General features: G+C 31.7%; 1 protein-coding gene across 1 annotated transcript; it reads left to right on the top strand.

Moving 5' to 3' along the window:
* The first annotated feature begins 301 nt into the window (after positions 1-301).
* On the top strand, positions 302-3,654 carry LOC107457776 (uncharacterized). Its single transcript, XM_016075951.3, has 2 exons — positions 302-638; positions 1,594-3,654. Exon 2 carries the CDS (start codon positions 1,606-1,608, stop codon positions 3,487-3,489), a length of 1,884 nt encoding a protein of 627 aa, XP_015931437.1. The 5' UTR covers positions 302-638; positions 1,594-1,605; the 3' UTR covers positions 3,490-3,654.
* The last annotated feature ends 12,401 nt before the right edge of the window (positions 3,655-16,055 follow it).

Consider the following 16,055-nt stretch of genomic DNA (forward strand, 5'->3'; position numbering starts at 1 on the left):
ATGGTCAGTATAAAGTAGTTTTACGTACGTATCCAATTACGTAATGCGACATAAAAGAAATAACTACTTTTTATATTGATCGCATAAATATTTATTCAAAAATTTTACACTTTCAGTGCATCAAAATTAAACTCGATATAATATTCTGAATCATGCTGTGTTAATTTGATTTTTTTTTTATTTTTTATTTTATCTAATTTTATTTAAATAATTTAAATAAAAAAATTCAAATTAACTCTGATCCTAACATATTATCTCATACAGTGAGTTGAATTTCATTTTGGACATGTAGATCAGTAGATGTAATGTAACCCACGGAATAGCCCTCTCCTCTCTCTTTCAAAAGCAGCAACGAACTCTAAAAGTCTAAACCCACTAACCCACAGTAGCACTGTAGCAGTGCTTCCAAAAACCCCCACTAAGCCAGTGCCCAGCCCGCTGTCGCTGAACTCTTCTCCTCCGCCACAGGGTGCCGCTCGCCCTCTTTCCTCCATCCGCTTCTCCTCTACGTCGTCGCCTCTGGCCCTCTTCTCTCTCTCCGAGCTTCTCACTCTGTGTCTCTGTCTCATCGTTCCTCCCTCCCTCGCCGTCTGTTTTGTTCCTGCCTCGCCGTCAGTTTCGTGCCTTCCTCGCCGCCGGTAAGCTGTGCTTGTTCGATTTTTTTTCTTTTGTTAATTAATTTTGATGATTTTGAGTTTCCGTCTTTCTGATTATATGATTCTGTAATTTGGAATAATGTTTATGATTATGAGTTATTATTAATCTATACTTCTGATTTAATTTTTCTGATTCTTGATAATTTTTTTCTGAGTTAATTTTTCTAAAATAATTTTGTTGATTGCTGATGGGAATTGTTAATTCTGATTTCTGAGTTTGTGTTCTGTATGTAATTGTTAATTTTGTATCTTCAGGTTGTATGTATTGTTGGCTTGTTGCTGATGTGAATAGAAATTGTGTAGGTTTGTGTTCAATAATCAATACTTAGTTGTTGGCTGTAGGTAATTTGTGTAAGTTTGGGTTCAACAATTAGAAATTTATGTAAGTAGTGTTTAAAACTAGTTTTTTGTTGTTGTTTTCTTTGGTGGTGGAACATCATGTTTGCCAGTTAGGTGCGTTTTGATTTCCTTTAGTCATAAATATTAATGTTTGAACTTGTTTATGCATGTTGTCTCTTTTGTGTCGGTTTTCTCTGCTTTGCTTACTTCAAACTTGAAACCTTTCGGACTTGGGTTGGTTTCCTTGAAACTGAACTATTCACAACATTTCACACTGTTTTTCAGCAGCTTGATTTTAACTTTATATTGCTTTTATTTCACTTTATTTGCACTATGCTAGTACGCTCAAGTTTTTTCTTTTGATTTTCCCCCCTCTGTTTTAATTATGGTTTTTAACTTAATTATGATTCTTTGATTTCCAAGTTTTCTTCAATTCTTTTATAGATTACAGTTACGTAAGTTCCTTTCTTCGTTTGTTTTGTGGTTTATTTATTTATTTGCAAATGGTGATACTTTGAAGTGCACTTAAACAACGCTTTTATGCCTTTTTAATGTCAAGTTAGGAATACTGAAACATTGTGTTGGTACTGTTTGGTAGGTGGTTTTTGAGATGGATCTTCCCCAATTTAGAACTGAGTTCTTGCCTAGAACTTTGAACCCATCTTCTTCACCTTACCTCCAATTTCCACCCCTTGGACCATTCTCAAACCCTTTTCGGAATTCTCCAAACCTGAAATTCCGGACACAGAAATGCTTTCCGGTTGTTTCATTCTCCAAAGGCCATAAACAGATTGCCAAGTTCCCCTTTTCTGGCCAGAATCCACTAGATTCTACTCAACATAATGCCTGCACAAGAGATGTTCGGTCTTATGCAGGTCGGAGCAAGAAGAAAGGTGGTGGCTCTTCCGGTGGCCGGATTGAAGGTGGTGCCGAGTTACGAAGACGGATAAGGCGCAATGCCAGGGCAAAAAACAAGAAACGTGCCGAATCTCTATTCTACCGACTGAAAAACCCAAGAGGGGGTAATTATGCTGATAATGTCTCTGAGGAGTTGCTCCAACAAATTGGTCAAGGGTATGATCGAATGGTCCGGTTCATGGAGAAGGATGATCCAAATATACGTCACCCTTATGATTGGTATAAATATGGTCAATATGGACCCTACTCTTGGCGTGGAGTTGTTGTTGGTGAACCGATTATTGGCCGGTTTACAGATGAACGTGTGACATTAATGACTGAAGTGAGGGACCATGAGGAGTGGGAGGAAATTGAGAAAGCTGAAATGGCTGCCGATTTTGGGAAAAAAGTTAAGCAGCTTGATCAGAGTAAATTAAGATATTTTTGGGTATTCATAAGGCACCCAAAGTGGAGACTTTCGGAGCTTCCTTGGCAGCAGTGGACATTGGTTTGCGAAGTAGTACTTGAAGCTGGTAAGCAGAGATTAGATAAGTGGAATTTGATGGGAAGACTTGGGAGCAAGGCGAGGTCATTGATAGGGCAATGCGCAGCTTGGATGCGACCGGATATTATATATGTGAAGAAGCCAGTTTTCCAGTGTAGGTTTGAGCCACAGGATAACTTTTTCAAGCCACTAATTCCTCTTCTTGATCCTAAAACAGAACAGGATTTTCTTTTTGAATTGGAAAACGATGATGGAACTGTTGACACATGTACTTATTTTGGTGGATTGTGTAAGATTGTGAAAATAAGTCAAAAGGCATTTGTTGATGATGTGGTGAATGCGTATCAGAAATTGAGTGACGAGAAGAAATCCAAGTGTTTGGAGTTTTTGTTGGGCAATCATCCAGTGGAATTGTTGCATCCGTATACTAAGGAGTGGAAGGCCAAGTTAGAAGAGGAGGAGCTGGGATGTGATGCGCCGGAAGATGATGATGACAACCATGCTTTTGCTGGTGATCCGAATGAAACTGAGGTTCTTGATTGGATTGAGGATGAAGGTAGTGATGATGATGATGAAGAGGAAGATGAAGAGGAAGAAGAGGAGGAAGAAGATGAGGAGGATGATGAATATGATGATAAATTTATGGACATGGAAAAAAGTGAAGACGGTAAATTTCGTGCCATGGAAGATGATATGCTCATCGATGAAGACGAAAATGAGGAGGATTGGGATGAGGAGTTTGAAAAGGCAACAAAAAGTGCAGACGCGATGGAAAATCTGGCGAAGAAGAGTGTTGAGTTCACTACAAATTTATATAAGAAGCAATTGAAAATGATGGAAGGACAGGAAGAATCAGAGCAATCAGCAGATGGAGACGAAACCTTCTTGAGAGGGAAGCGAGCTAAGGTTAAACCTGAAGAGTGGAAGTACATTGGGGTTGGTCCATTTAGAAAAAGGATCAGGAAGAGCAAACTTCCGCCGGAGATGTTTCTGCAAGCAGCCATTAGGCCATTCACTTACCGGAATCTTGTTAAAGAGATTGTCTTAACTAGGCATGCAATTTTGGATGGTGAGATTGGTAGGAAAGATTAAAGGCAAGTTCCTTTTTTTAATTGAGGCTACAGTTGTGTAGATTGTAGAATATGTTGTCAAGAAAAGTTAAGGATAAAATTAGCTTACGGTTTAAGATGGTATAGGACATCAATTTTGGATTATAAACTATTTATCTGATAAATTATTTGAAATCAGTATTATCTATTTATGTTTGTGTTGGTTACCTTTCTTTTGGATAATGTCAAGTGAATTGAGGCAAAGAATCTGAATCATCCCAAATTCATTGTCTTTTGTTTCATTACTATTATATTTGCATGCAATTTCCTGCTATTCATCTACACTGCGGTCTCTGGCTCCAACACAAATTCCAATCAGGTACATACAGTGTAGCTCTTAGTCTTGGTCTTTAGAAGATAATTTTAATTGGTTCAACTATATAACTATGATTATTGTATGGTATGCTGATCTTGCATATCGAGCTCCAAAGTAGTTTAAACAAGAAGTTTCGTCAAATGGTTTGTATTACTCTTGCCAAAAGAAAAGATTAATATAAACAAAAATGTTGCTACATGTATCTTTTTCATCTTAGTGCACATCTTGAATGGTCAAATTTTTAGAAATTTCATCAGCTATGTCGTATCTTTAAATTAAACAAATTCCTTTTATGCATCTCTCACTCACTCCACCGTTCCCTATAATTGTGGATGCTTAAGCTACATTCATTTTTATTCTTTTGGTTTGAAATCATGATTTTTTTTAAGACTTTCATTAGTGATTGTCTAAGATACAATAAGGTAATTATCTATAAGATTGTATTTATTTTTAAATCTTTATTATTTTTTTATCATATCTATATTACCATATTTATTTAATCCGACAAAGTTGAATGCAAGCGAATTGGTTCGATTCAGTTGAACTGCATTGTTTGAGATACAATAAGGTAGTTATCTATACTTATATATAATAGAAGTCAAGTTGGGTTGGTCTAGTAGTTAATTCATTAGTTTGTTTAGGAATTCGAATTCTGATTCATTGGCAAATGACATACTCTTAAATAGACATTTGATGCACGATAGATTAGTTTTGGTCTGTCGTGTTTGGAGATACCAGAGAAAACCCAAAAAAATATTATGAAAATTGTCTTTTGCAACCCAAATCCGTCAGGGTTGAACTAAGGTAATTTGTTAAGAAAATAGCAAATCTCTTTTTTTCTTCCAAAATATAACATAAAATAAAAAATACCTAGCTAGTAAAAGTAAAACTACTTCATGGGAGTTTACTTTGGGTTTTTGTGCTTCGAGAAAAAAATGTATATTTTAGCTGGGGTTGGTAATGGGGTCCAAGCCCAATAGAGGAGTTAGGCTTGGTTTACTTAAGGAACAAGCAGTTGTATATCTCACAACCCAAAAACAAAAAAGTTGTTGTATATCTCGAACAAAAAGAAAAAAACCGTTGGGATGCGTTTAATTTTGAGAAAAGAATAAGATAAAACATCGAAAATAAGATACAAAAGATAGTAATATAAAAATAAACAAAAATTAATATTTTTATATTTTATTTAGTGGTGAACTGAATATAAAATAGAACAAATAATAAAAAGTCTAATTTACCTTTTTTCACATAAAATTTAGAATAAAAAATATAATTATAAAAATTTGATAATGATAATACAAAAAGATATAAAAAAATAAATTGTGTCTACTAATTCAATGTTTTAGAATACAATATCTCTATCTATGTCTCACTTATCAAATACAATTTTATATCTCAGTGTCTATCTCTCAGTAGGGGTGTTTGTGGTGCGGTAGGGATCGGTTTTGAGTAAAAAACTCATCTGATCCGAACACTAATTTTACTTGCGGTGCGGTTTGGATTGGATGTTATTTTTAAAAAATCCGATCCGATCCAATCCAATTTCAAGCGGTTTGGATTGGATTGAATTTGCGGTTTTATAAATTAAAAAAATTAAATACATATAACAAGTCTCAACATCAAATTTTAAATAATTAACAATGACATAACAAATCTCAACAATATCTTGAAAAGCCAACAATAACATAATAACAGAAATAAAATTATAGGTTAGTTAAAATCATGTTATAAGTATAATTGTAAATATAATAATAAAATAATAATATTATATTACATTGTGCGGTTTGGATTGGATTGGATCGGTTATGAAAATTAGATCCGAAATCCAATCCGATCCAGCGGTTTGCAAAAAATAGAATCCAATCAAATCCGAACTAGTGCGGTTTTAAGCAATTTTCAGTTTAAATTGGATTGGATGAACGGTTTAATTTAGATTGGTTTAAATTTAAACACCCCTCCAGTATCATATTTTTAGTATACGTTTTATTCCTTCTCTAGACCAATAAGGAAAAAAAAAAGGTTATATTCCTTCTTATTAGTCATTAGCTATTACTCATTGCATAGATCATACGCATTACAGTGAGCAAGATGGTTTTTTTTTGGTGGAGGGAAGCAAAGATGATGAAAATGGTCTTAGAATCATGAAGCTTCATCCAATATTCTTACTTGTTCATGTACTTGCTTATCTTCTTTCTTTTTGTTCTCTTTTTGGTAGATTTTGTTCATCTAGCTTATTCCAACAACATCTGTTTTTCGTTGAAGTTGCTTATGATTCATATATTGGTTCATATGATTTCTCACCCTCAAATTATTATGATTTTCTGGATGTTTGGGAAGCATGCTGGACCCATATGGCTGATATTTTGTGATCCATGATTGATATTGTTACATCATCATGTCTTAATAGTCAATTAGGGAGTCAATTTTTTTTTGTCAATATCAACTATTTTTAATTTTTTTAATTTTATATCCTAAATCATAATCCCAAATTCCAAATTTTTCAAAGAAACGAGGGTTAACAAAATAATTTTACAATAAAGAGTTGACAAATGGCTGGTAACTAATTAAAATTTGGTTCTCCATACTTATTTTAATAGTAATGATAATAACACCACTAAGGAAAATGAATAAGTCACGGGTCCAAAAAATTAGTCGGACTAGAAGAGACTAGTAGAGAGTTCATTCGCCAACTACCTTACTTGATTGACCATGATTGCCATCCATAATCCATAATAAACTTGTTTCAACAAATTGGAAGTAGTTCATTCTTGACTTTCTTTTTTACATTCATTACTAGTATTAATATATTTGTTGCCTAGACGCTACTACCAATTGATGATGAAATTATGAGTTTTGACAATGGTTCCAACTTCAAACAGTTGAAATAATGCTTGTTCATTGTTTCTCATCAACTCATTCAGATTCATGAATGCTTCAAGATAGTAGTTATACTATTGATACTTTGAACCATATTAAATCATAAAACTAAAAGATATTTTATTTTACTTTTAGATATCTCTATCTACTTGTAGTTTATACAATTTAGTATTTTGGTACTAATGTGAATGAAGTTGACAAGTTGAGAAGTTCTACAACAATAACCAAGTAAATGCATTCAGATATCTAAATTACAAATTAATGATATTTTATATTTTCATCATATTTAATGAGGTGATTTATATTGATTCTCGTTTATCCAATGTATCCATATCTTGATTTTATTTATTTATTTTGGGTAGTGATATTTTGATATTTTTTAAATACATACTATATTTACGTACCATACTTTGTATTCGTATTTGTACACCAACTTTAAAACATTGGTCCTTTCATTGGGAGTAACATTTTTCCTTAAATATAACCCAATATTTTTTAGGGCTTAGTGTTGGGTCGAAAGACCTTAATTGAATTCCCAATCTGCCCAAGACCAACTCGTCAAAATTAGGTCATTGGCTTAGTTGCATTGAGAATTCATTACAACAAATCTGGCAAATAATAGCGGATCGGAAATTTTGCAACGATTCGCTGAGATCGCTGCAAAAAGAAATCAAGCGGCGGTTAATGTAGTGAAATAGACAGTGCTGCAATATTGTCAAGATTTAGCGACGATTTAACCTGAATCACTGTAAAAAGGACATTTTGCAGTGAAAAAATGTGAGCTGTCAACAGCCAAAGAAGTCGAAGATCGCAACAGTGTCAATAGTTGCAAAGATACGGATTATTGAACTATTAATATCATTGGTATAGTTTTTTTTTTCTATGTTGAATACTTTAGATTTTTTTTGTATTCTATTTTTTTTGTGTATAATAATAGTCACAAAAAAATTCTTTTTTTTCTTAGAGGACCATGTGATAAAAGGAATGAAATCTGAGAATCAAGGAAGCTATAATACTTCCTTCAAGTAAAAAGATCATACTCCAAATTAACAGAGAGTTATAAGTTGTAACAAACTGATCAGACAATTAATTTATTAAGTGAATTTTTGAAAAGTTTGGGTGTAAACTTTTAAAAAATTTTCATTTGTGAAAAGAGTTCGAAGACAATGAACATGGCTATCAAAAAATATGCCTATAACATGGTTAAGGTATAAGTTTTTAGTTTTTTTTTAGTTTAAGGCAATTTGATTATAATTTTTTTTTTGTTGAAAATTTCTCATTGGATATTTTATACAAGTAGTTGAATTTTCGTAATTGTATTTCACATGTTTAAATCTAATTAACTTTTATTTGGATTAACTTTTTATTTTTTTATTTTCGTAATCACATTATCTTAGTTTTATACCTATTCAATGGTTTTGATTACTAATAATGTCAAAATTTTGTAGTGAGTTTTTCACTACGAAGACGACGACAGAGAAAAATAAAGCAGAAAATTATGCAAAGAATAAAAAAAAACTAAAAAGATACAAGATCTAAGTTATTTCATAAGTTTTATGACGAGACAAAGACTTTTAAGGAGAATACTATGCATCACCCATAAAAAATAGATGCAAATCACTGAAAATGGTTTCTTCAACAGATGTTGAAGAATGATACAAAGGTAATAAATATAATAAATAATGAATTTGTATTTTATTCTATCTAATTTTAAACCCTTTGAATTATTGCTTAAGATGCTTAATTGACTCTGATATTAGCAAAATTCCAAAATACCCTTATTTTAATTTCTTTTCTCTAAACCAAATATGCCTACGTAAAAGACTTCTTAACTTTTATTAATTCAAATCATGCTCATTTGTATTTGTCTTTCTATTTATAGGATAAACACTGACAAAATATCTTAAATCGCTCGAAACAAACTTACACATATTGGGAGTTTCAAAATATTGGCAAGACAAAGAGATAAAGAGGGAATTAACTTCTATTTTATTTTAGATATTTCTTTTTTTTAATATTCATTTGTTAGTTATATGTTTGTTTCAATATCAATCTTGTTATAGAAGTAATTACAGAGAGAGCACATTAGTAGTAGAGGAGAGATATAGAATATGGTTCATAAAAAGAAAAATGGTTTGTGTATCCATGACGATGCACGTGGTGTTGGTGTAAGTAGTGTTTTAAAATTTTCTACTTCAATTTTTGTATTTATATAGCTGTAAATTTAGAATCATTATAACCCAATTCTGATAGTCTATAGAAAGCAATTATGAATATTGAGAGTCAAGATGAATCTTCCAAAGAGCTTTCACAAAATGATTCATTTACACAAGTTCTTAGAAAGGAGCATCCAAAACGAATTCGTGGCGTAGATTTTGTACTATGTCCAACCCAATTTTTTGATAATATTGCACAACAGAAGAGATGGCAAAGAGATACCTAATCCAGCAGTAATAAGATAATTTGCCACATGATGTTGCTGTAAAGCTAGATTCTTTGAGAAGTGCACCGATTTTATCGCGCGCAGACAATTATGACCTACAAAAAAAACCATGAGTTTGAATCAGTTGAATAGATATTATAATTTTTTTGTGTTCATTGTTTATTTACCTAATATTTTTTTTTGTTTATAAACAATGATACACTTATGACAAATTACTAATATATATAGTATTTTAACATAAAATATAACACAAAATAAAAGATACAAAAATATTGATTGTGACATACAATAAAAAATTCAGTTACATCCAAAAGAAAAAACACAAATAAAAAATTTGGCGGCAGTTGTTAATTCGCTGCAAAATGAACGCTAAAATTTCAAAATTTTATTGGTATTTTGCGACGGTTATAAAGCTGAAGCAGTTTTATTTTTTAATATATAACAGTGGTTATAACCGCTACAAAAATAATCTGCAGTAAATTTTTAATTTGCAGCAGCTTAAAGAATCTGCCACTAAAGATTTAGCAACATCTAATTTTGAAATAGTCTGAAAATTGTCGCTATCTATTTTCCGACAATTAAAAACTGCTGCTATCTGCCGAAAGTAGTGTAGTAATTTGACATTCACATAGACAATAATTATAGTTTTAACGATGACGAGAATAATAATTATTATTTCATTAGTTAGACTTAAGAGAGATTGGATTTCACAGGGGTATGTTATCCTTCTTGTGCGTTATTCAATCATCCTGTGTAAGATGGAGTTGCATCCACTTTTTGTCCTTCGACATGAATAAAATTATACAAGAATCTGATGCTCCAAAGTCCAAAAAATAAAAAATAAAAATTATTGGCCAATCTTTTTCATTGTAATCTTGGATGAATATAACGGTTTAATTTCTCAAGCTATTATTCCTTTACCAACATTATTCCCTATGGATCATAGTATATTTAGGAAATCATCAAAAGAGGAACATTCACCATCAATCTCAGCATAAAAGGCGTGGAAGTTTTAGATATGTGTGGTTGATTTGGCAACACCATGCTTCTAAATAAAAACATATTCATAAGGTTTTGTTCTGCCTTCCCTAATTTATCTTAAAAAATAGAAGGATGTTAGAGAAACGTGTGCATTTTATACCCCCCAAAATATTATAACGTGTGGAATTGTGGATGTAACTTTTTTTCTCATATAAAAAGGAAACATGAAAATAATATTCTTCTCATGATAATATTAATAATGTACGTGGCTCTTTTTCTGATTTTCCAGCATAAAAACACATTAAATTTGCCACTCCCTTTACTTCTTATTATTTATTTATTTATTTATTTATTTTTCATTATGGGTTTTGGCCTGTTGATTAGGACTCTTCTATAGTGTGTGCTTTGTTGGCAATTCATTGATTCTATGAAACAAGGTTTGGATAGAATAATAGCATATAACAACTATTGTTGCTAAAAATTTCTTTATCCTTATCCGATTCTATACCAGAGGCAGAATGAAAATGTGGTTTATGTTTATTCATGTTCTTAGAACCTTAGCTTATTACCTTTGAATGTGTTCATGTCTCAACCTTATCCTCACAACAGTTCATAACACTATAAAGAAAAAGGCAAAAAAGGAAAAAAAAAAAAGTGTTTTATGTTACATGAAACTAGCACTATATGCTACACGTTAGGTAAATACATGTGAATTATTTAATTTTGGTCCTAAGTCAATGCAAGGAAGAATGACTAATTTTGTATGGAAAATTTGGTAATCTAGAATTGAGGAGGGAGAAAAATGACCATAATTCAATAATGCAATAATAATGTATGTCTAGAAATTCCATTTTGATGATGTAAATATGTAACAATAAGCATGGTTCTCATTGAACTTTTAGTATTTTGTATTTTTTCAATGTTGTGTAATAATCAACTATGTGTGACTATTGTTCACCAGATGGTGCCATCTCATACATCTAGAAATTTAAGTGGACTAATCATATTAATACAAATTTCATGTCCAAAAGTTGGATTGGTTATCAAGATTATTTGATCTATGGGAGTGGGGATTGACTAATGCAATCATAGCTTTAAAAATATCTCTTAATTAATTTGGGTGGTAAACTAATATTATATGTCATTTTTGTGTCGTTAGTTCTTTCTTGACCCTAATTGTTCCTTAAACATTTTTATCCCTCATACATGATAATCTATAAGATATTAGTATATATTTCAAAAGGTATTGTTGGAGTTAGTCTCATATCCATAATTTTTTTTTTTTAATTTTGGGTGGTGTTGTCATGTGCAGCATTTAATTTGAGGATGCCATGTTGCAAATCAAGAAGAATAACACTTGTCTCCTGGGTTTTGCCATATGAAGAAAGATTCAAAAGATTATCTTAATTTCTAAATTAGGTAAGCTAAATCGATCTTAAACACGCATTAGGTATTATTATCATTATTAATTATTTTGTATTTATGGAACATGTTAGATTATTGTAGTGACTAATTTAAGGTCAATCTCAGTTTCATCCCAAAATTGTAGTATTATTTTATTTTATGTTATTCAATATATTCTTTAGCTTTTTGGTCAAGGGATACTAGAAATAATGAAAATAATTTTAGGAAATTAAAATGGATACCTAGATGGAACTGGTCCATACGCCAACCAAAAGGGCATCAAATCTGAGCAAATCTAGTCCAGCTAAGAGATCGTGACACTTAAAAAAGAGACCAATGCAACGTGGCCACTTTTGATTCAATGTTCGAGTGGGTCCAACAGGAACCGATTCCCAAATATCTATAACTTTTATAATTTTTCATCCCTATGATAAAATTATGTGGCATTTTGTTATAGGGTACAATTATATTATTCTAACTGCAAGTTAAGGTTTAATTATTCTATTAGTTCTTATAATTTTGTAAAATTTTTAATTAGATTCTTATACTTTTTTTTAATTGAGTTTTTGTACTAAATTTTTTTTCAATTAAGTCTTTCTTAGTAATAATTGGTTTAATTTTATAAGGATTCAACTAAAAAAAATTGGTATAAAAATCTAAATAAAAGAAAAAAATGTATAGAGACCCAATAAAAAAAATTTTGGTACAAGAGCTCAATTAAAAAAAATATATAAAAATTTAATTAAAAATTTTGCAACACTATAAGACCAATAGAATAATTAAACCGCAAATTAATTATTCGGTGAAGAAAATATGCTAATTGTTGAGTAATTATATTTATACTATTCTCTTCCGTTTTCTTATCTCTCTTTTTAATATATAATTATTACGAAAATTGTAATTTAAAACCAATTTTATCAAACAACTTTTGATTTATAAAAATAGAGAATAATAACAGCATTTTTCATATTTGATATATTAAGAATAAAAAGGGTGAATTAAAGTTTGCTTTTGTTTTTAAAATTTGGTAAAAGTTTTAAAAATACTTTTAAATTTTATTTTGTTTCAATTTTGTTCCAAAAATTTTCGATTTGTAGCAAATATACTTCCGACGGCTAAATTTTTAAAAAATTTAAGACTAATCTAACAATAATGCATGAAAATGATGCTTGATTTGCTTCTGTTGAGGGTTGTTCTTATGAAATTGTTGTTGAATTGGTCTTAAATTTTTTGAAAAATTAGCCGTCAAGAATATATTTGATGCAAATCGAAAACTTTTGGGACAAAATTGAAACAAAATAAAATTTAGGGGTATTTTTGAAATTTTTGTCAAATTTCAGGGACAAAAAGTATACTTCACCCTATAATTGATAATTCAATAATAAATTTTACATAAGAAAAACATGATAAGTATATGAAGAGGAAAAAAAGAAGAAGATGAAGTGATACTATAAAATAAACAAAAATTAATTTTTTTTGCAGAGAAAGTCTCAAGAGTCAGCATTGTTAGAAAGATAAGAGAGAGCAGTAGAGAAAGAATTTGTGTTATTCAGGTTGTGTGAAATGATACAATATAAAAAGATATTTATAAGTGCTAAAAAATCGATATAATAAAGACATAATATATGCTAAATAATTCTAATGAATGCTAATTGATCATAATATATTCTAACATCACTCCTCAAACTTAAGTGACAATTTGAGTTTGAAACTTATTTAAAACAACGAAATAAAAAAAACTGCATAAACTAATAGAACGGGCGCAGATGGAATTGCCGGGAGGAAGTGCGTATGAAACTACCAGAAGAAAGCACAGACGGAACTGCTACAAGAAAATGCAAACAAAATGCAGACAGAACTGCCACGAGAAAATGCAGACGGAACTGCTACAAGAGAAGCGCAGACGATGCTGCCGCAGGAGAAGCACAAAAGAAGCTGCCGCACGAGAAGTGCAGACGAAACTACCGCAACGAAAGTACAGATGAAACTACCACAAGAAAAATGCAGATAAATTTTTCAAAAAGATGGCAAACTGCCCAAAAACTGCCAAAAAGGGTGGCAAACTATGAAGAATATATAGTTTTTCCATGAGAATAAGTAAGTAGTGAATGAGTTAATTGGTGAGCTGAGAAAGCAACAAAACATTGACAAAAGAGAAGAAAAAAATAGTATGGAAGAAAAGTATGAAAAGTATGGTAATTTCACTAGAAGAAAATCAATCTATCCCCTGCAAGGAAGATACCATGACTCTGACACCATGTTAGAAAAATAAGAGAGAGCAGTGGAGAAAGGATTTTGTGTCTATTCAGGTTGTGTAAAATGATATAATATAAAAGGATATTTATTGGTGCTAAAAGAATCGATATAATAAAGACATAATATATGCTAAATAATTCTAATGAATGCTAATTGATTTTAATATATTCTAACAAGCACTTTTATTAAAATCTAGCTAGTATTTAATTATTAAGAAAAAAATGTATAATTTTACACTATTAGATATAATTTCACAAAATTAAAAATACTAATGATAACTAATGAATAACTACAAATCATAAAATATGTTGACCTCTTAAACTACTACTTATAATAAAAGTTAAAATGTAATGTAAATATATTAGACACGAAGAGAATATATAAGTATAATAGGGGGGTCAAAAATCCCCAGGCAACGGGGATCCCCGCGGGGACTGCCCCGAACGGGGCCCCGATGGCGGAGAATTTTCCCTGCGGGGACGGGGATGGGGGACAAAATTCTCCCGAAGCAGATGCGGGGACCCGAGCGGGGATCCCCGTCCCCGTCCCCGTATTCCCCACAATCCCCGAATGTATTAAATTACTTAAATACCCTTAAGAATTTAGTTTTTATTTTGGTTTTTTAGTCATTTCACTTTGTATATATATATATTGAAAAGTGAAAACCCTAATTTCACTTTCTTCCCAGAATCCCAATTCGCAGAGGCATAGAGCACCGGCTGCCCCGCGCATTGCAACTCCCTCACCCTGCTCCAGTGCTCCTCGCCTTCCTCTCTGCGCTCTTCCTCTGCGTTCTCTCCCTCGTCCCAGCCAGCCACCTCCGACCACCATCGTCACTGCACCGCCCCGTGCGCCATCTTCCGTTCGCCCTCTTCCGCATCAGTCGCCGCTCTTCTCTTCACCAGCGTCTATACCTCTTCGTCTATTTCTGTGATTCTGTCTTATCCCTGGTAAGAGTCACTACTCCCCTTTTTTTTATATTTTGGCATTTCACTTTAGGTTTTCATGAATTTGATGGTGATGATGACCTTGGTTGGAGTTGGCTTGCTTAGACAAAATGTTCAGTTGGATATTCATGTTCGTATCCATTGTAGTCATAGTACAGTCTCTCCCCTTTTGATATATTTCTGTTAGCAATTAAAAGAACCCGGCATTCACCATTGACGTCAAATCTCACACACTTCAAGTTCTGCTTCTTTTTTCCTTCTCTGATGAAAAACAGAGCACTTCAATGTTATATTATATAGCCCTTTAAACCCAGCAGCTGAGCTCACAAGCCAAGTAGTTCAAACATAGGTTTTCAATTACATATTTATTGTTTGACCAACAAAAAAACAAATAAACATTTATTGAAACTGAAACTTTAGTTGGATGGCTAAATACCTTGTCTCTTAATATATTGCGCTTAAATTTCAGTCTTGGCTTAGAACTCTTAAATGGGAGGAGTAAAAAAAAAAGTAGACATTTACATGTTCTTTCTTCTTCTCGTTTTTTCGTTGTTTAATTATAATTTAAAGTTACTGATAGATTTAGAGGCTTATCTAAAAACCTGAACTCAAATGTGTGGTTAAGTCTGTTCTTTGCAAATCCTTTCAAAGACTTTCAAGTTCCAAAGAATCCATTTTCACAATAATTCTTCTCTTTTCACTTGTTGTTACTTATGCTCTTTTAAAATTCAGCATTCTCCATCTTCTTCCCTGATAGAAAACAGTGCACTTCAATGTTTTATTTCTATCAAACATTTATGTTACTTATATTCAAAAGATAATGTTACTTGACTAATCTTGATAATCTAAATGCCTGTTGGAGCCCATATATAGTACAATGTTAACATCTGATTCTGACTAAGCCACAATAAAAAGAATGAGTTTGTATATCAGACTATATACTACTCGACCAGTAAGGTGTTACATATAGCTTACTTATAGTGATACCTAAATTTTATAGTTCTTTTTAATGTAAATGTTAGATAGCAATCTTATTTTCTATGTTTAGAGACTTTCCCCACTCAGTAACACCCCTGAGATAGAAGTAACATGTAGGCAGCAAAGAATAATTAGCAAAGAATAAATTTTGCCTCTAAATTAAAATATCTGTGATTATGTCAGGGTAAAGCAAATTAGCAAATCTATGATTGGCGTTTCAATTATCTAATGCTTCCCTCATATGCATGCTTTTTGGATCTTATTCTGAGTTGATTATGTGTTTTAGTGTTTATGTATTGAATTTGAATTTTAATTTAGTGTTTCTGTATTAAATCTTACTGTATATG

Source organism: Arachis duranensis, chromosome 7, assembly GCF_000817695.3.
Source record: "Arachis duranensis cultivar V14167 chromosome 7, aradu.V14167.gnm2.J7QH, whole genome shotgun sequence".
Taxonomy (NCBI): Eukaryota; Viridiplantae; Streptophyta; class Magnoliopsida; order Fabales; family Fabaceae; genus Arachis; species Arachis duranensis.